A 21,411-nucleotide genomic window follows, 5' to 3' on the forward strand; every position below is an offset into this window, starting at 1 on the left:
ATATGCTTTCATCGCTTCCCATAATACAATTTTATCCTCAACTGAATGTAGATTTGTATAAAAAAATTGGATTTGTTTTATCATAAAGTCACAAAAATCTTGATGTTTTAATAGAATTGAATTAAACTCCATCTATAAATCGATTCCTCCTTATCCATCATTATCATTGTCATTATCAAGGGGGAATGATCTGACAGTATTCTTGCTTTATATTCCACACTTTTCACTCTGTCTTGAATATTTTTGATAATAAAAAAATCAATCCTTGAGTAAGTTTTATGTCTATTTGAATAAAATGAATAATCTCTTTCGGATTAATTTTTCTCCATATATCAATCAGGTTTAAATCTTTCATTAATGATAGTTAGTTTTGTTACTTTTGATTTTGTAGCAACTTCAGTTGACCTATCCAAAACTGGATCTAAACAAAAATTAAAATCTCCACCTATTAATATTTTATCATGTGCATCAACCAAGTTCAAAAAAACTTTTTGTATGAATTTTGCATCATTTTCATTTGGTGCATAAATGTTCATAAAAGTCCATAATTCTGAAAAAATTTGACACTGAAAAAATGTCACATATCTCCCCCCAAAATCAATTATTACATTTTGTATTTTAATTTTTAAAGATTTATTAACCAAAATTGCAACTCCTCTCAATTTTGAATTAAATGAGGCTGCAATGACATTTCCAACCCAATCTCTCTTTAATTTCTTATGTTCTGTTTCTGTTAAATGTGTTTCTTGTAAAAAAAAAGCTATATCTCCTTTCATTTTCTTAATATATGTTAAAACTCTTTTTCTTTTCACAGGTCCATTAATTTCATTAACATTAAAACTTTAAAAATTAAGTAAATTAATCATTTATAATACCTTGGGAACTCTTTAAAATTCTCCATGTTACTATGAGTCTCTCCCCAACCATCCAGGCAAAAAAGAAGAAAAATAGAAGAAAGATAACTAATGTATAAGAAAAAAAAACAAAATACCCCCCCACTAATGTTGCGAATAAAAAGAACATTACATTACCCCCCCCCCATTTTACGGGTCATGGCAATCGCCATGATTGTACACGTGAAACTCACAGCCATCGATCAGGAGCTCCTCTAGCTCCCCCGCAAAAAAAAAGAAAATATATTAGTGAAGAAAAAAAAGAAAATAATTAATGTCTCTACTCCCAATTAATACTCCTGGACTATTTTATTTTCCTTATAAATGTCCATCAAGTCCAACCTTGTTTCAGTCTTCATCATTAGTCCATTTCATTTATATAATTCTTTACTCCTCTTCATGGACATCAGGTAATTCTTGTACAAATTTCTCCACTTTCCGGTAATCAACGAAAAAACTTCTTTCTTCGTTATCCAGGAAAATTATCAATTTTGCTGGGTAGCTCAATAAAAATTTATAGCCCTTTTCCCATAAATATTTTTTCACTGGATTAAATTCCTTCCACCTCTTCAGAAGATCGTAACTTATGTCTGGATAAAAAAAAACTCTTTTCCCTTCTATTATCAATGGCCCATTTCTCTTTTTAGCACCTTGAGTAGCTGCCTTCAAGATCATTTCTTTATCTTGGTACCTTAAGCATTTTATTAAAATTGATCTTGGATTTTGATCTTGTTAAGGTTTTGGTCTTAAAGCTCTGTGTGCTCTTTCAATTTCAATTACTTGACTTCCTTCTTTCATTTCCAAAATTTTCGGAATCCATTCTTGAAAGCATTTTATTGGATTTTCTACCTGTGTACCTTCCATAAGACCAACAATTTTAATATTATTTTGTCTACTAGAGTTCTCAAGCGCATCCATTTTTTCCAACATCCGTTTTCTTTCTATTGTCCAGGCAAGATTATTGTCTTCTGTCTTATCTATTCTTTCAGAGTTTTCTTCCACTTTTACTTCCATCTCTTTAACTTTATTATTCATCTTCTTTTGTTTTTCCACCACATTATCAAGTGTATTCTGCATCCTTCTTATATCTGTTCTTATAGCTTTTAATTCATTCATCATATATATCAGGATATCTTTTATGTCTCCTTTAATCTCTTCCATCTTTTCCTCTTCTTCTTCCTCTGAATTTCCCAAAGAGTCTGTTTCTACTTCCGATCCACTTCCAATTTCACTTCCAGCCGTAGTTGGGATTTGTAGTTTTGTTAATGTCTGTTCATGCATACTTTCGAGCATGCATTGTTCTTGCCGTTTCTTCTTAGAGACCGCCGACATTGCTACAACTTCCTGTCCTGCATCATCAGAAGTGCCATGCACTTCACCGGGAGGAGATCCAACTTGAGTCCGAGGCTTCGCCAAGACGGTTAAGCCTTTTTCCCCGCCGATTTGCGCAGTCTTCGAAGTAGTAGCTTTCTTCTGTTTCAGTTTAGGAGCCATATCAAAAGATAATCCTGAGTTGCTTATAAATAGTTTCTAATAGATATTTGTTAGCTCTTCTTCATTTAAACCCTATTTCATTACTTTTTACGAGGGAGCTGGATTCCCAACGTCTCGACCCTACATCATTACGTGACGCCCCCTCATTCAGCTTCTTGAGCCTGTCCCCAGTTGTTTCATTCCTCACTTCTTTGACTATCATGGGTATTTGTCTTGATTTTTCTCTGATAGTATTCCTGTGACGTACCTTAGGATGTTCAATGCCATAATTAAAGAGCAGTCTAAATGGAAGTATTTAGTGGACACACACAAAATGCTGGTGGAACGCAGCAGGCCAGGCAACACATATGGGAAGAAGCACTGTCAGCGTTTCAGGCCGAGACTCTTCGTCAGGACTAAATGAAAGAAAAGATAGTAAGAGATTTGAAAGTAGGAGGGGAAGGGGGAAATCCAAAATGATAGGAGAAGACGGGGGGGGGGGGTGGTGGTGAAGCTAAGAGCTGGAAGGATGATTGGCAAAAGGGATACAGAGCTGGAGAAGGGAAAGGATCATGGGACAGGAAGCCTAGGGAGAAAGAAAGGGGTAGAGGAGCACCAGAGGGAGATGGAGAACAGACAAAGAGCGATGGGCAGAGAGAGAGAGAAAAAAAGAGGGGGGAGAAATAAACAAATCAGGGTTGGGGTAAGAAGGGGAGGAGGGGCATTAATGGAGGTTAGAGAAATCAATGTTCATGCCATCAGGTTGGAGGCAACGCAGATGAAATATAAGGTGTTGTTCCTCCAACCTGTGTGTGGCTTCATCTTGACGGTAGAGGAGGCCATAGATAGACATATCAGAATTGGAATGGGACGTGGACTTAAAATATGTGGCAACTGGGTGATCCTGCTTTCTCTGGCGAACAGAGCGTAGGTGTTCAGCGAAATGGTCTCCCAGTCTGCGTCGGGTCTCACCAATTTATAAAAGGCTGCACCGGGAGTACCGGACGCAGTATACCACACCAGCCAACTCAAACGTGAAGTGTCGCCTCACCTGGAAGGACTGTCTGGGGCCCTGAATGGTGGTGAGGGAGGAAGTGTAAGGGCAGGTGTAGCACTTGTTCTGCTTACAAGGATAAGTGCCAGGAGGGAGATCGGTGGGAAGGGTTGGGACAAGGGAGTTGTGTAGGAAGCGATCCCTGCGGGGAGCAGAAAAGGGTGGTGGGGGGGAAGGGGGTTGCTTGAATTTCCAACACCTGCAGATTTCCTTGTGGTTGAGTATTTAGTGGGTTTGTTCTTGTTGGTGTGCTGGTGTATTTGAAAGTGTTTGAATTATTCATAACTATATCTATTGTCACCATTTTCTGTTAGTCTAGTCTAGGATCTATGTGAAAGCTTCAGTGCAGATAAAGGAATGAAAATTGGGATCCAGTGTGAGGTGATGTCGAGGTTTATGACTCACTTGAAATAAGGGCCAATGAAATTTTCCTGTGTTTTGGCCAGTATTCATCTATCCAGTTTAATTAGTGTCTCATCAATGTGCTGCTAGGAAGGTCTACAGTGTAAAAGCGTCTGAATTTGTTAACTAGATCTATTTGTATGCAAAGTGTATTCGAGGAGCATTTCAATTAGGATGCAAATAGATTAAAGAAAGAGCCAGGCAAACATTTATGTTCATAGAATCATGGAAAAAGCAGTAAACTTAAGATTGTGGTCTGTATGGAGTATTGGAATATTGTAAAAGGAGGCTTAAAATAATGAGTTGGAAGGTGGGGTTCATTGTTTTGTGGCAGATAGTTCATGTATGGGAACTGATTGGGGGAATTTGAACTAGTAGTTCATTGATCATTGATCATTGATCAGTAGGATGAGCAGCTAGGAGCAGAGGTGTATGAAGAATGTGATGATGACTAGAGCTGATCTGTTATCGGAGAGCAAGGTATGCCTAGAGTTGGAGGATGTAGGAAAAGTATTCAATGAGTACCTTACTTCAGAGTTTGGCAATGAGAGAGACCTTGATATTTGTGAGAACAGCATAATACAAGCTGATATGCCAGAACATTTTAATGTTAAGAAACAGGATGTGCGAGAACTTTTGAAAAATACTCAGATAAATAAATTCATGGTGCCAGATGGGATATATCCCTGGTTACTATGGAAAATGAGAAAAGAGATTGCTGTGCCTTTGACAATGACCTTTATATCTTCACTGGTCACAGGAGTAGTATCAGATGATTGGAGCATGGCAGATGTTATTCCTTTGTTCAAGAAAGGGTGAAGAGATAACTCTAGGAATTATAGATCAGTGAGTCATACTTAAGTGGTGGACACATTATTGGAGAAGATTCTTAGAGACAGGATTTATGAGCATTTGGAGCATTAGAGATAGTCACCTTTGTGAGATGCCTGATTTTATTGTTTGAGGATGTGACAAAATACATCGGTGAAGGTAGAGCACTGGATATGGTGTATATGGATTTTAGTAAGGCATTTGAGAAGATTCCCCATGGTAGGTTCATTCAGAAAGTTAGGACACATGGGATCCAGAGAAGCTTGGCTGTGTAGATTCAGAACTGGCTTGCTATTGAAGGCCAAGAGTGTTTGTAGATGAGCATATTTTGCCTGGAGGTCAGTGACTAGAGGTGTTCCGCAGGGTTCTATTGAGACCCCTGCTCTTTGTCATTTTTATAAATGACTTGGATGAGGAGGTGGAAAGAATGGGTTAACAAGTTTGCAGATGACTTGAAATTTGATGGTATTGTAGATTGTGTAGAAGATTGTCAAGGGTTACAATGAGATGATGTATAGGATGCAGAACTGGGCTAAAAAGCGACAGATGGATTTCAACCCCTTTGGAAGGTTGACATGCTCTCCAATCCAGGCAGCATCCTGGTAAATCTTATCCTTTTTTCTCTAAACCTTCCATACCTTTTCCATCATGAGGTGACCAGACTGAACACAATATTTGGAGTGTAGTCTAATGAGAATTTTATTGAGTTAGCAACATTACCTTGCGACTCTTGAACACAATCCCCCGAATAACGAAGGACAACATGCCATTAGCTTTCTAAATAACCCTATAAGCTTGCACAGTGACTTTATGTGATCCATTAATGTGGACCCCAAGACCCCTCTCTGTTCCTCCACACTCCCAAGAATCCTGCTATTAAATCTACATTCTGTCCTCAAGTTCAGCCTTCCAATCATTTCACACTTTTCTAGGTTGAACTCCATCTGCACTTCTCAGCCCTATTCTGTATATTGTCAATGTCAAGCTGCAACCTACAACAACCCTTCAGATTATACACAACTCCACCAACCTGTGTGTCATCTACAAACTTGCTAATCTACCCTTCCACTTCCTCATCCAAGTCATTTATAAAAATCACAAAGAGCAGGGGTCCCAGAACAGAATCCTGCAGAACACCACTGGTCACTGACCTCCAGGCAGAATACACTCCTTTTACTACTGTCCTCTGCTTTCTATGGACAAGTCAATTCTGAATCCACACCGCTAGGTTTCCTTGGATCCCGTGACCCCAGACTTTCTAAATGACTACCATGGGGAGCCTTCTCAAATGCCTTACTAAAACCTGTATACACCACAGGGCTCTACCTTCATCAATGTGATTTATCACATCATCACAGAACACAAACAGGCTATGTGGCATGATCTGCCACTGACAAAGCTATATTAACCATTTCTAATCCGACCATTCTTCTCCAAATGTTCATAAATCCTGTTTCTAAGAATTGTCTCAATAATTTACCCACTAGTGAAATAAGACTTACTAGCTTCTGATTCCCAGGGTAATCCTTGCTCCCTTTCTTGAAAAAAGGAATAACATTTACCACCCTCCAGTGGCTTGGTACTATTCCTAAGGCCAATGAGAATGCAAAGATTATTTGCCAACAGTGTAGCAATCCCTTTCTTTACTTCCCATAGTAACCTGGGGTATATTCCATTTGTAAATCCGCAGGGCCCGATAACATACCTGGTTGGGTGCTAATGGACTGTGCAGCCCAGCTAACAGGTTCTAACCAACATGTTTATCATCTCTCTGGAATAGATCCAGTTCAGACTGAATCATGTGTAAAAGCCCTTGTGGTTTTCCCTATCCTACTCACCAAGACCTTCTCATGGCTTCTTCTAGCTCTCCTAATTCTATTCTTCAGTTCCTTCCTGGCTACTTTGTAACTCTCTAGAGCCCTGTTTTATCCTTGCTTCTTTCTTTCTCTTGATTAGATGTTCCCCACATCTCTTGTCAATCATAGTTCCTTCACCCGACCATCCTTTCCCAGCCACAGTGGGACAAACCTACCCAGAACACACCGGAAGTGCTCCCTAAACAATCTCCAAATTTCTGTTGTGTATTTCCCTGAGTCTAATATTCCCAATCTACATCCCCATTTCCTGGCTATTAGCATCATAATTCCCCCTTCCCAGTTAAATACTTTCCGATATTGTCTTCTCCTATCCTTCTCTAAGGCTTTGATAAAGGTCAGGGATTTGTGGTCACCATTTCCAAAATGCTTTCCTACTGAGAGATCTGACAGTTGTGCTGGTTCATTCCCTAGCATCGGATCCAGAATGGTCTCTCCTCTAGTCTGTCTACATATTGAGCCAGGAATCCCTCTGGACTTACTTCACAAATTCTGCCCTATCTAGACCTGTAGCTGTGATACCCTGATCAGCAATGACACTCCCCACTTCTTTTTTTCTCCCTCCCTGTCCATTTTGAAACATGCAATATGTGCCACAACATTGTCATTCCATGTATTGGTGCACACTTCGGCCTATCCCACTGGCTGCTTACAGTAGGTTGATTAGGTAGGTTTTATGATGCAGCAATTCACTTCCACTTCTTTGAATCTAGTTTTTGGTGTCCTCTGGTCAAAACAAACACAGAGTAGTTGACTGCTTTGTGAAAATCTGCATTCAACAACCCAACTTACATTTGCCCGACAATTTACTTCTCCATTACATTCCCACTTTGACACATCTGTCTATGGACTTTTGCATTGTTATAATGAGGCTAACGTAAACTTGAAGAATTAAACCTTTTGTCTGAGCATATTCCATTGCTTATTTTCTCTCTTAACAGTTCTGTTAACTTATTAACCATTTAGCTTTGTCAACAGTTTATCAATAATGCCGATGTTGGTTAATCAAGAATTATTATCCAGCAGCATCTATGAAGGGAGAAGTTATTTTAACATTTCTGATCAATGACCGTTCTTCAGAATTGGAAATCATTTGATAATTTCTTGGCCTCATAATGTGTACCACAAAATGCTTATCAAAACTTTGATCAATATATGTATTTTATTTCCACAATGCATTCTTACAAATATTTGACCTGGGTTTTTCATGCATAGGACATGCATACACAAGAAGATATGTAAGTGCATAAAATACTTAAATAACGTCAAATTCAAAAAATACAGCTGAACAAATAAGGCTCCTGGTATTATTAAAGTGAGTAAAAAGTAAAAATAGGGGATACAGCCCAGTCCATCATGGGTACAGCCCTCCCATCATTGAGCACATCTTCAAGGAACCCCTACCACTCAGATCATGCTCACCTCTCATTGCTGCCATCAGGAAGAAAATGCAGAAGCCTCAGGACTAACATCACCAGGTTCAGGAACAATTATTACCCATCAACTATTAGGCTGTTGAACCTGAGGGGATAACTTCACTTAATTTCACTTGCCCATCACAAACTGTTCCCATAACCTGTAAACTCACTTTCAAGGACTCATCATCTCATATTCTTTATTTCTCGCTTACTTGCTTATTTGTTTGTTTTGTTTGTTAATGTATTTATTTATTTTTTCTTTTTGTATTTGCACAGTTTGTTGTCTTTTGCATTCTGGTTGTCCACTTGATTGTGTGGTCTTTCATTGATTCATTTGTGGTTATTGAATTTATTGAGTATGCCCACAAGAAAATGAATCTCAGGGTTGCATATGAGGACATAAAGTGCCTACAAAAAGAATTCAGCCCCTCCCCCCCCAAAAAGTTTTCATGTTTTGGTATTTTACAGCATTGAATCACAATGTGATCTAAATTAATTGCAAATATAAAGCACAAAATAATTGCATAAGTATTCCCGCACACCACCCCTCCCTTATAATATAACACACCAAGTCATCACTGTTGCAGCCAATTGGTTCTAGAAGTCACATAATTAGTTAAATGGACGTCTGTTTTTGGAGACCTGTATTCGGTCAAGGTATTTCAACTGATTGTGGTAAAAATACACCTGAATCTGGAAAGTCCAACTGCTGCTGTGTCAGTATCCTGGCAAAACTGCACCATGAAGACAAAAGAATACTTCAAGCAACTCAGCGAAAACATTATTGAAAAGCACAAGTCAGGAGATGGATACAAAAAAAATTCCAAGTCCTTGAATATTCTTTGGAGTACAGTTAAGTCAATCATCAAGAAATGGGGAGAATATGGAATAGCCATAAGTCTGACTAGAGTTGGCCATCCTCAAATACTGAGTGACTGTGCAAGAAGGGGACTAGTGAGGGGGGCCACCAAGAGATCTATGACAACTCCTGAGGAGTTACAAGCTTTCGTAGCTGAGATGGGAGAGACTGTGCATAGAACTGTTGCCTGGATGCTTCACCAATTGCAGCTTTATGGGAAAGCAGCAAAGAAAAAGCCAAGCCCAGGCGTAAGCCAAACACCGCACATCATCAAAAATACACCGTTCTCACCATGAAGCAGTGAAGTGGAATAGCTTAAAAACAACAAAGTTAATTAATGTCCTGGAGTGGCCAAATCAGAGTCCAGACCTCAGTCCAATTGAGAATTTGTGGCTGGTCTAGAAAATGGCTGTTCACTCATGATCACTCATGCAATCTACCAGAGCTTGAGCAGTTTGTAACGAAGAATGGGAAAAATTGCAGTGTCCAGATGTGCAGAGCTGATAGAGAACTATCCACACAAACTGAAGGCTGCAATTGCTGCCAAAGATGCATTTACTAAATACTTATTTGAAGGGGGTGAATACTTATGCGATCAATTATTTTGCGCTTTTTATTTGTAATTATTTTAGATCACTTTGTAGAGATCTGTTTTCACTTTGACATGAAAGAGTCTTCTATTGATCAGTGTCAAAAAAAGCCAAATTAAATCCATGTGATTCAATGTTGTAAAACAAGAAAACACAAAAACTTCCAAGGGCAGTAAATACTTTTATAGGCACTATATATTGGTTATCAAATCCAATTAGTGGATCTCTGGCTGTTGATTGCTCAGCATCTTGTCTGCAACCATTTAGAATGACTCCACAGTACATTTGCAGCAATTTGCTATAGAACCTTTAGCGACTTACAAAATCTCATCAAACTCCTAATGAAGTATAGTTGCTTTGTAATTGCATCAATATATTGGGTCTTCATAGATCTTCAGAGATGTTGACACCCAGGAATTTGAAATTGCTGATCCCTTGATGAGAACTAGTGTGTGTTTCCTTGACTTCCCCTTACTGAAGTCCACAATCAATTCCTTGGTCTTACTGACATTGAATGCAAGGTTGTTGTTGCAACACCACTCATTTAACAGATATATTTCACTCCTGTACCCCTCCTCGTCACCATCTGAGATTCTGTTTAACAACAGTTGTTATCAGCAAATTGATGTTTGAGCTGTGCCTAGCCAGCCATGAGTGTAGACAGAGTAAAGCTGCGGGCTAAGCAGGCATTTTTGATGTGCACCAGAGTTAATTGTCAGCAAGAAGGAGATGTTATTTCTGATCCACACAGACTGATCTCCCGATGAGGGAGTCAAGGATCCAGTTGCAGAGGCCTTTGTTTAGGAGCTTGTTGATTACGACTGAGGAGATGATACTGTTGAATGTTGTGCTGTAATCAATAACAGCATCCTAAGATAGGTATTGCTGTTATCCTGATATTCCAATGTTGAGTGGAAAGCCAGTGAGATTGCATCGGCTTGACTTATTGTGGATAAGTCCAGGTCCTTGCTCAGGTAGGAATTAATTTTAGCAATGACCAACATCGCAATGCAGTTCATCGCAGTAGGTGTGAGTGCATCTGGTGATGGTTATTGAAGCAGGTCATCTTGTTTTTCTTGGGCACTCGTATGATTGTCACCCTTTTGAAGCAGGTGGGAATCTCTGACTGTAGCAGCAAGAGATTGAAGATGTCCGTGAACATACTTACCAGATGGTAGGCATAGTTTTTCATTGCCCCACCAGGTACACTATCAGGGCCTGACGCCTTGTGAGGGTCAGCCCTCTTGAAAGATGTTCTGATGACAACCTCTGAGAGATCGCAAGGTTACCAGATGCTGCAGGGATTCGCACAGATGTAATTTTATTCTCTCTTTCAAAGTTTGCATAAAAGGCATTAAGCTCATCAGCTCATCTGGGAGTGAAGCATCACAGCTCTTTATGATGTTAGACTTTTTCTTGTAGCTAGTCATGGCTTGCAAACCTGCTGGAGCAGACAAGCATCCAATTCCATTTCTAATTTCAATAGAAATTGCTTTCTCTTAAAATAGCCTTTTGTAAGTCATATCTGTACTTACTGTAGAGTTCTGGATCACTGTCTACAAGTAAATAATATAATTATTACATTCTGTTTGAATGTATTGCATTTATGTATTTGTGGTTCCATCTTCATCAAGAACTTAAGATACAACATTGAGATTTCAACTACAAACGTTTATTTTATGACACTGACCACTCATCTTACACAAGTTAAAGATGGGTTGAAGGAAAATCCAGAGTGTCAAAACACAACTCAATGTTATATTTTGATAAAATGACAGCAAATGAAATAATTAAATACAGTTTTTATTTCATAGAAGACATTTAACCACCAGATAAAAGGAATGATAAGCAACACACGCAAAATGCTGGTGGAATGCAGCAGGCCAGGCAGCATTTTTAGGAAGAGGTAAGAGATCTCTTACTGTCTTTTCTTTCAGTTCGTCCTGACGAAGGGTCTTGGCCTGAAACGTCAACTGTACTTCTTCCTATAGATGCTGCCTGGCCTGCTGCGTTCCACCAGCTTTTTGTGTGTGTGTTGCTTGAATTTCCAGAACCTGCAGATTTTCTCGTGTTAAAGAAATGATGATGTGTCATTGTTTATTTAAATATTTTTACCTAAATCTCTTTTGACATATGGCAATATTAATCAAAATTATTAAGAATGAGCAGCAATACTTCCTGATTGATTAAATAGCACAAGTAATAATTTGATATTTTGGAATAAATATTGGAGTCCAATAAAAGGGGTTTTGTACTTCTAACCAAACATAATTTCCATTTTTCATTTTTTTAGGATTATACTTTGACGATGTACTTCCAACAGGCTTGGCGGGACAAACGGCTTTCCTATTCAGAAATACCCTTGAATCTCACATTGGACAACAGAGTGGCTGATCAGCTCTGGGTTCCTGACACATATTTTCTTAATGATAAAAAGTCTTTTGTGCATGGTGTCACTGTAAAGAACCGAATGATACGTTTGCACCCAGATGGCACAGTTTTATATGGTCTCAGGTTAGTACCAGTTTTTCTGTTTTATGGAACTAAACAGCATTGGGATAATATTCCTTTCTTCAAATTCAGTTACAGTATTAGATAGCTTGCTGAATAAATATTTTTAAGGTGGTGAATATTGTATTTCTTGCTAATGTAGCACTTATTGCCCTGGATTTCAGATTGTAAGCTAATCAACATAGCTATGGTTTTCACTTTAATACACTTCCAACATATGCTAAGTCAACAGAAGGGACAATATGATATGACACTTCTGTTGTGGTGCATTGTATTCTCCAATAAAAGTTCTATATATTTTTCTGGAATATTACCAATGTATACAGTACAATCCAGCTCTGTTAATTCAAATTCTTTTAAGGTTGCTTTATTCAAAGCACTAATTTCGTCCAGTACCTGAGGCTGGAATTCATACTAGTGTGATAATATGAAAGTCTCCTCTGCTGCATATGCCCCCAGGGAGGTAATCAGTTTCATTCAAAGTCTCAATGAAGGATGAGACATAGATCAGAACTGTCCATAGTTTGGAACTAGTTGGTGTTAAATTGTCTGTCTTGGCTATATCAGGATGATTAAAATGACAATGGAATACAGTGCTGTTTTTAAGATGTGAAGTTAATCCATTTTAAAACATTGTGAAGGGACTATGACAATTAAAGGAATTTGTGTGAAATATTCTTCCTCCTTCCTTGAATGGGTACATAAATACTAATTATGTATCATCTCAAGAAGATATAATATATACCAAACTTGCTGTAGCTGAGTTACGATTGTTTGTCATTGACACACAATGGCTGTTTTGGATCGTATTCAACTCTTGGAGACTCATAGAGCACTACAGCATGGATATTTCACACATTTTCCAAAATTCCAGAAAAGTAATTTTAAAATACTTATTGGTAAAAAAAAGAATTCTATTTTTGTTGGGTCATGCTAACAATCCAATGATGGGATATCAACGGTATTTGACAGCTAAATTGAAAATTTCTTAGTCTCTTTGGAAGCTATTATGCCTGACTGAAACTTAGCTTCTCTCAGCTTGACCATATTTGAAACCACCCAGACAGGCCATCTGTAAACCAGAATGAAGTCAAGGGTATACTGCAGAGTAACACAATTTTGAGATCCTATGCTGCTCTACTAGCAACATCATGTAGATGGTGCATTGTATTTTTCTTTGGCCTACATCTATATGAAGTTTTGATAATCTAATGTACAGGTCCTGTCCATCTTTCAAATGCTGAACATGTGCATGCCTCATATAAGAAAACAAGACAATAAGACATAGGAGCAGAATTAGGCCATTTGCCCCATTAAATTTGCTCTATTTCATCATGGCTGATGTATTTCCCTTTCAATCCCATTCTTCTGCCTTCCCCCTGTAACCTTTGACTACGTGACTAATCAAAAACCTATCAACGTTCCCCTTAAATACACCCAATGACCTGGCTTTCACACCCACCTGTGGCAACAAATTCCACAGATTCACCACTCTCTGGTTAAAGAAGTTCCTCCTCATCTCTGTTTTAAATAGATGTCCTTCTATTCTGAGGCTGTACCCTCTAGTCTTAAGACTCCCCCACCATAGAAAACATCCTGTCCACCACCACTCTATCCAGGCCTTTTAAAATTCAATGGGTTTCAATGAGATCTCCCATCATTCTTCTAAATTCCAGCGAGCAAAAGCCCAGAGCCACCAATCGCTCCTCATACAATAAGCCTTTCATTCCCAGAATCATTCTCGTGAACCTCCTCTGAACCCTCTCCAATGTCAGCACATCCTTTCTTAAATAAGGGGTTTAAAACTGCTGACAATATTTCAGTGCTTTATAAAGCTTCAGCATTAATATCTTTGCTTTTATACTCTAACTCTCTAGAAATGAATGTTAACATTGCAATTGCCGTCCTTACCACCAGCTCAACCTGCAAATTAACCTTTAGAGGATATTGCATGAGGGCTCTCGAGTCCTTTTCATGTCAGGTTTTAGAATTTTCTCCTTGTTTAGAAAATAGTTTATGCTTTTATTCCTTCTACCAAAGTTCATGACCATACGCTTTCCGACACTTCCATTTGCAACTTCTTTGTCCATTCTCCTAATCCGTCCAAGTCATTCTGCAGCCTTCCTGCTTCTTCAACACAATCTGCCTCTCCACCTATCTTCATATCAACCACAAACTTAGCCTCACAGCTATCATCCAAATCATTGACATGCATTGTAAAAAGAAGTGGTCCCAACACCATCCCCTGTGCACACCACTAGTTACTGGCAGTCAATCAGAAAAGGCTTACTTTATTCCCACTCTGCCTCCTGCCAATCAGCCATAGCTCTATCCATGCTAGTATCTTTTCTGTAATCTTTTCTCATATTTTGTTAAGTAGCCTCGTGTGGTACGTTGACAAAGCCCTTCTAAATATCCAAGTACACAATCTCCACCGATTCTCCTTTGTCTATCCTGCTTATTATTTCAAGGAATTTCAAGATTTTCAGGCAAGATTATCCCTGCTGCTGTGAAGCATCCCTACAGCATGATGTAGCCACCACCATGCTTTATGGTAGGAATGGTGTGTTTTTAATGATGTGCTGTTTTTGACTTGTACCAAACATAGCATTTAGTCTGATGGCTAAAAAGCTCAATTTTTGTTTCATCAGACCATAGAAACTTTTTCCAGCTGACTCCAGAGTCTCCCACATGCCTTCTGGCAAACTCTAGCTGAAATTTCATGTGAGTTTTTTTTTCCAAACAGTGGCTTTCTCTCTGTCACTCTCCCATAAAGCTGTAACTGATGAAGCACCCGGGTAATAGTTGTATGCAGAGTCTCTCCCATCTCAGCCACTGAAGCTTGTTCTAGATCTCTTGGTGGCCTCCCTCACTAGTCCCCTTCTTACATGGTCACTCAGTTTTTGAAGATGACCTGCTCTAGTCAGTTTTACAGCTGTGTCATATTCATTCCATTTCTTGATGATTGACTTAACTGTACTCCAAGGGATATACAGAGACTTCAAAATGTTCTTGTGTCTATCTCCAGACTTGTGCTTTTCAATAACCTTTTCATGGAGTTGCTTAGAGTGTTCTTTTGTCTTCATGGTGTAGTTTTTGCCATGCGTGATTGTTTGATGTCATTTCCTGTACACAAGTGTAAAGGAGAACAAAATAATTGTTAATCTGGATCCAATGCAACACAAAAAAACACAATAAGATAAAGAATATAATAGCTAAAAAACACAAGAAATATAAATTATAAGATAACTTGTATTAATTAGCCTTACTGGTTGGGGAAGGTAACTGTTTTTGAGTCTGGCGGTCTTGATGTTGATGCTACGTAGCCTCCTCCCTGATGGGATTGGGACAACAAACCATGACCAGGGTGAGTGGGATTCTTCATGATGTTACTGCACAGTGTGATTGGTGTCCAGTGGGCTTGCTTTTCCATTCACTGCCAATATATTTTTTTGTGAATCTGTGATCTAATGTTTCAGTTGTTATGCATGGTGTTGTATGACGTGGGCGATCATGGTCTCTCCATGACAGGCTGATTCTCTGACTGGAGGCCTGTGACTAGTGGGGTGCCTCAAGATTCAGTGTTTTGAGCTCTGCTATTTGTTGGTTATGTAAATGATCTGGGTATGAATGTACATGGCATGATTGGCAAATTTGATGATAATAAATTAGGGGTCTTGTTGATAGTAAAGCAGTTTGCAGTGAATTGTAAATAAACCTTGATCAGTTAGGGAGATGGTCTGAGCAATGGCAAATTACAACAAACGTAGGAAGGTAATGCATTTTGTATAATCAAAGCATGGTGGGGCCTGCACAGTGAATGGCAGGGCACTGATCAATGTTGTGAGGTAGAGTGACCTTGGAGTATAAGTGCACAATTTGCAAAAAGCAGCTGCACAGGTGTATCAGCAAGGTATAAAGGGCATTTAGCATAATCACTTTTATCAGTCAGGACAATAAGTTGAGGTGTGCAGACATTAAATTGCAATTGTATAAGTCACTGCTGAGGCTGCACTGTGAGTTTTGTTTGTAGTTTTAGTCACAGTGTTATAGCAAAGACATTATTAAGCTGGAGAGAGTACAGAAGAGATCTGTGAGGATGCATCCTGGACTAGAAGGCCTGAGTAATAGAGAGAGGTTGGCCACACTAGATTTATTCCCTGGAATGTTGAAGAATAAGGTGTATATCTCCTTAGGTTTATAAATTAATGAAGATTATGGATGAGTTGGACGGTTGTAGTTACAGGATAAGAACAGAGAGGTTTAAAGGATTTGTGAGAGTAACTTCCTTACACAGAAAGATATTGAGTACCTGGAATGAGCAGCTAAATGAAGTAGTTGTAACATTTAAGAGACATTTAGTTAGGTACAGAACAAGGATGGGAAGGTTATTGTTCAATATGTTACTGTACTGGAACTTAGAATAGAATCTCCTGGATATTAGAATGATCAAAGGCAAATATGTTTGTTGCTTTAGAAGTTTTGGCTCAGAGTCATTACAACTGAATGCTAAACCTGCAACACTGGCTGGTTTGCATCAAAGGTGGTCAAATTTCCAAAGTTAGGATTTTCTAGTTTTGTAATAGTGGAAACAGGCTCTTCAGACCATCTCATCCATGACAACCAAGATGGCCATCTGAAGTTAGTCCGATTTGCCTACATTTTGCCCATTTCCCTCTAAGCCTTTTTTTTTCCCATGTACCTTTCCAAATTTCTTTTAAAGTTTGTAATTGTACTTGCTCTACCACTTTCTTTGGCGGCCGGTTTCATTTACCCACCACTCTTTTTGAGAACTAACCCAATGGATACCATTTAAATCTTTGCCACTCACCTTAACCCTACAGCATGCCTGTCAGTTTAGCCTCCCCTAACTTGAGAAAAAGATTGTCGTTTGACCACATTTCTGCCCCTCATGATTTCATAAAACCTTTACATGGTCACCTCTCTGCTTCATTCACTGCAGGAATAACAGTTCAATTGCTCCTTCTAACTCAAGCCGTCCAGTCCATGCGACATTCTTGTGAATCTTTTCTGCACAATTTAATATAATTTAATCATATGTTTCCTACAACATGGCGAATGGTGTTCACAATTCTGCAAGTCTGGTTTCACAAAGGTTTTTTATAATGTAACATGATGTCCTAACTCTTGCCATAGTCAGTGAAGGCAAACATGCTGTACACCTTCACCACCCTTATTACCTGTGTTGCTACTTTTGGGGAACTACATAGTTGCACCCTCTAGGTCTCTTTGTTAAGCAACTCTGCCATTCATTGTGTATTAACTTCCTAAAATCTACTTCACAGTTCCCTGAGTTGTAACATCATCAACCAATTTACAGTACATCAAAGTCCACAATACTAACAATTTTAGTGCCAGCCAGAAATTTAATTATCATGGCACCTACATTTCTATCCAAGTAATTAATATGCAATAGATTCCGGTTAATTGGGCTATTGGTTAATCAGGACAGCTGCTTATTTGAGACAACTCATAGAACAAAAACAAATCGAAAAAATAGCCAAAACTTCCTTTGTTTATTTGGGATGCTATGCTGCTTAATTGGGGCAGGAGACTATTGCCGAACAGCTTTTAACCAGCATCAGACGCATGCACTTGTGTAGCTGTTAGACACTACACCATGCTTAGAGCAAACACTTTTTAAATAGCATCACTTGCATGTGCTTGCATTCAAAAAGCAGCGATTTTGTCACTGAAAGTTGGAAAGAAGTAAGCAGTCAGATAATTCAGAACTTTTTGCTCACAGTGGTTTCAAGCATTTAGGTTTGGAGATGCAAGAAATGGCAGGGAGTGAAAATGAAATGACTTCACTAATTCAGCAAGTTAGGAACTACAAAGAATTTGAGGGTATCGATAATCATTTTCAGTGTTTCAATTAAAATAAAGAATTGGAAGATGGAATCATTGATAGCATTTTACGAAGGCAGTCCATTATCTGTACTAGGCCTCTGTGGTGATTTTGTTTATTTACATTCAATCAAAATAATGCGATAGATGAATTCCTCCTTCAATTACTATCAGGAACTAATACATAAAACCATAAGACATTTGGCCCATCGAGTCTGCACCCCCATTCAATCAGGGCTGATCCTTTTTTCCCCTCCTCAGCCCTACTCCCTGGCCTTCTCCCCGTAACCTTTAATGCCATGTCCAATCAAGAACCTATCAAGTTCTGCTTTAAGTACACCCAGTGACCTGGTCTCCACAGCTGCCTGTGGAAATAAATTCCACAAATTCACCACCCTCCGGCTAAAGAAATTTCTCTACATCCCTGTTTTAAATGACGCCCCTCCATCCTGAGGCAGTGCCGTCTTCTCCTAGACTCCCCCACCACGGGAAACATCCTTCCCACATCTACTCTATCTAGGCCTTTCAACATTCAAAAGGTTTCAGTGAGAACCCTCTCATCCTTCTAAATTCCAGTGCATACAGACCCAGAGCTATCAAACGTTCCTCATATGATAACCCTTTCATTCCTGGAATCATCCTTGTGAACCTCCTCTGAACCCACTCCAATGCCAGCACATCTTTTCTTTGATGAGCAGCCCAAACTGTTCATAATACTCAGGGTGAGGCCTCGCCAGTGCTTTATAAAGGCTCAACATCACATCCCTGCTGTTGTATTCTAGGCCTCTTGAAATGAATGCTAACATTGCATTTGCCTTCCTCAGCATCCAGTCTGCTTACAAGTTAACCTTTATTTTGTTCTCCACAGGGTGTCCCAGGTCCCTTTGCATCTCAGATTTTTGGATTTTCTCCCCATGTAGAAAATAATCTGCACATTTACTTCTACTACCAAAGTGCATGGCCATGCATTTTCCAACATTGTAATTCATCTGCCACTCTCTTGCCCATTATCCTAATCTATCTAAGTCCTTCTGCAGCCAGCCTGATTCCTCAACACTACCTGCCCCTCCACCAATCTTTGTATCATCTGCAAACTTGGCAACAAAGACTTCTATTCCATCATCTAAATCATTGATGTACAGCATAAATAGAAGCAGTCTCAATACCGAGCCCTGTGGAACAGCACCAGTCACTGGCAACCAATCGGAAAAGTATCCTTTTATTTCCAGTAGCTGCCTATCATCCAATGCTATAATCATGCAAGTAGCTGTCCTGTAATACAATGGGCTCTTAACTTAGTAAGCATCCTCATGTGTGGTACATTGTAAAAGGCCTTCTGAAAATCCAAATATACAACATCCACTGCTTTCTCTTTATCTATCCTATGTGTAACTTCCTCAAAGAATTCCGCAGGTTCACCAGGCAAGATTTTCCTTAAAGGAAACCATGCTGATTTTGTCCTATCTTGTCCTGTGTCACCAAGTATTCTATAACTACTTACTCCAACATCTTCCCTACCACTGAGGTCAGGCTAACTGTTTTATAATTTCCTTTCTGCTGCCTTCCTCCTTTCTTAAAGAGTGGAGTGACATTTGCATTTTTCAGTCCCCTGGCACCATGCCAGAGTCCAGGGATTTTTATAAGATGATTACTAATCAAAATCAGAATCAGGTTTATTATCACCAGCAGGTGATGTGAAATTTGCTAACTTAGTAGCAGCAGTTCAATGCAATACATAATACAGAAGATAAAAAAATAATAAATATAATCATAATAAATAAATCAATCAATCAATCAATTACAGTTGTAGGTATATTGAATAGATTAAAAAACATGCAAAAAACAGAAATACTGTATATTTTTTAAAAAGTGAGGTAGTGTCCAAGGGTTCAATATCCATTTAGGAATCGGATGGCAGAGGGGAAGAAACTGTTCCTGAATCACTGAGTGTGTGCCTTCGGGCTTCTGGACTTCCAACCTGATGGTAGCAGTGAGAAAAGGGCATGCCCTGGATTCTGGAGGTCCTTAATAATGGGTACTGCCTTTCTGAGACATTGCTTCCTAAAGATGTCCTGGGTACTTTGCAGGCTAGTACTCAAGATGGAGCTGACTAGGTTTACAACCCTCTGCAGCTTCTTTCCATCTTGTGCAGTAGCCATCACCCCCCCCCCCCCCACAAGCCAAATCTCTTCAAACACCTAATGAAGTACAACTGCTGTCTTGCCTTCTTTATAACTACATCGATATGTTGGGACCTGGTTAGATCCTCAAAGATCTTGACACCCAAGAACTAGAAACTGCCTCCACAATCTCTGCCACTGCCTCTTTCAGAACCCTAGTGTGTAGTTCATCTGGTCTGGGTGACTTATGTACCCTTTGGTCTTTCAACTTTTTGAGCACCTTCTCCCTTGTAATAGTAACTGCACTCACTTCTCTTCCCTCACACCCTTCAACATCTGGTACACTGCTAGTGTCTTCCACAGTGAAGATTGATGTAAAATACTCATTTGGTTCATCTGTCATTTCATAGGCCTCCGTTATTGTTTCTCCAGCCTCATTTTCTAGTGGTCACTCTCATATCTTTTATTTTTACATACTTGAAAAAGCTTTTACTATCCATTTTGATATTGTTTGACTGCTGGCTTTCAATTTTCCTTTTTCCCTCATGATTCTTTAGTGGCTCTATGTAGGGTTTTAAAAGCTTCCCAATCGTCTGTCTTCCCACTATTTTTTGCTTTGTTGTACTTTTTGCTCTTTTGCTTTTACATTAAGTTTGACTTCTCTTGTCAACCACAGTTGTATTATTTTGCCTTTTGAGTATTTCTTTGTTTTTTGGAATACATCTATCCTGCATCTTCCTTATTTTTCTGAGAAACTCATGCCAATACAGTTTTCTAGTAGTATAGTAGTATTGATAGTGCAGCAATTTGTTTTTTTTAAGACTTTTTCCATTAAACTTCGGTTAATTGGGGCAGCTGCTTAGTTGGGCCAAAATGTACTGGTCTCAATGTGTCCCAATTAACCAAAATCCACTGTATATTGAAAAGCGACAGAGGATAGAACCAAATCCTGTATTCATCATTCTCTGCCTCTTACCAACAAACCAATTTTGTGTCGAAAAACCCATTCTGGACCATCCAACCATGTAGAATGTGGCCAATTGAATGTGATTTCTGGTGAAGCAACTAGAGACCATGATGGTCTGAGTGTAGGACCTTCAGTTTTTGCCTATGTCCAATTATTTGAGTTTTTTTCTGTTTGATTGATGAGTGTAGGGGCTGCAGGTTCATAGGCTTTCAGGTATTTGACCCATCATGTCCATGCTGACCAAGTACTTTACTTTTATTGTCACCAAACAATTGATACTAGAGCGTACAATCATCACAGTAATATTTGATTCTGTGCTTTGCGCTCCCTGAAGTACAAATCGAAGTAAATATAATAAAATTTTAAATTATAAATCATAATTAGAAAATAGAAAAGGGAAAGTAAGGTAGTGCAAGTCAGGTCCGGATATTTGGAAGGTACGGCCCAGATCCGGGTCAGGTTCCGTTCAGCAGTCTTATCACAGTTGGAAAGAAGCTGTTCCCAAATCTGGCCATACAAATCCTCAAGCTCCTGAACCTTCTCCTGGAGGG

The 21,411-nt window shown here is 39.0% G+C and overlaps 1 protein-coding gene across 5 annotated transcripts in view; it reads left to right on the forward strand.

Moving 5' to 3' along the window:
- Positions 1-21,411, forward strand: part of LOC132405202 (gamma-aminobutyric acid receptor subunit beta-2) — a 181,805-nt gene that overhangs the window by 93,838 nt on the left and 66,556 nt on the right. For all 5 annotated transcript variants that reach the window (XM_059989891.1, XM_059989890.1, XM_059989892.1 and 2 more), the window contains exon 4: positions 11,688-11,908. In XM_059989891.1, the coding sequence (XP_059845874.1) occupies positions 11,688-11,908 (221 nt within the window). The remainder of the gene's footprint in view (positions 1-11,687; positions 11,909-21,411) is intronic.

This window comes from Hypanus sabinus, chromosome 15, assembly GCF_030144855.1.
Source record: "Hypanus sabinus isolate sHypSab1 chromosome 15, sHypSab1.hap1, whole genome shotgun sequence".
NCBI lineage: Eukaryota > Metazoa > Chordata > Chondrichthyes > Myliobatiformes > Dasyatidae > Hypanus > Hypanus sabinus.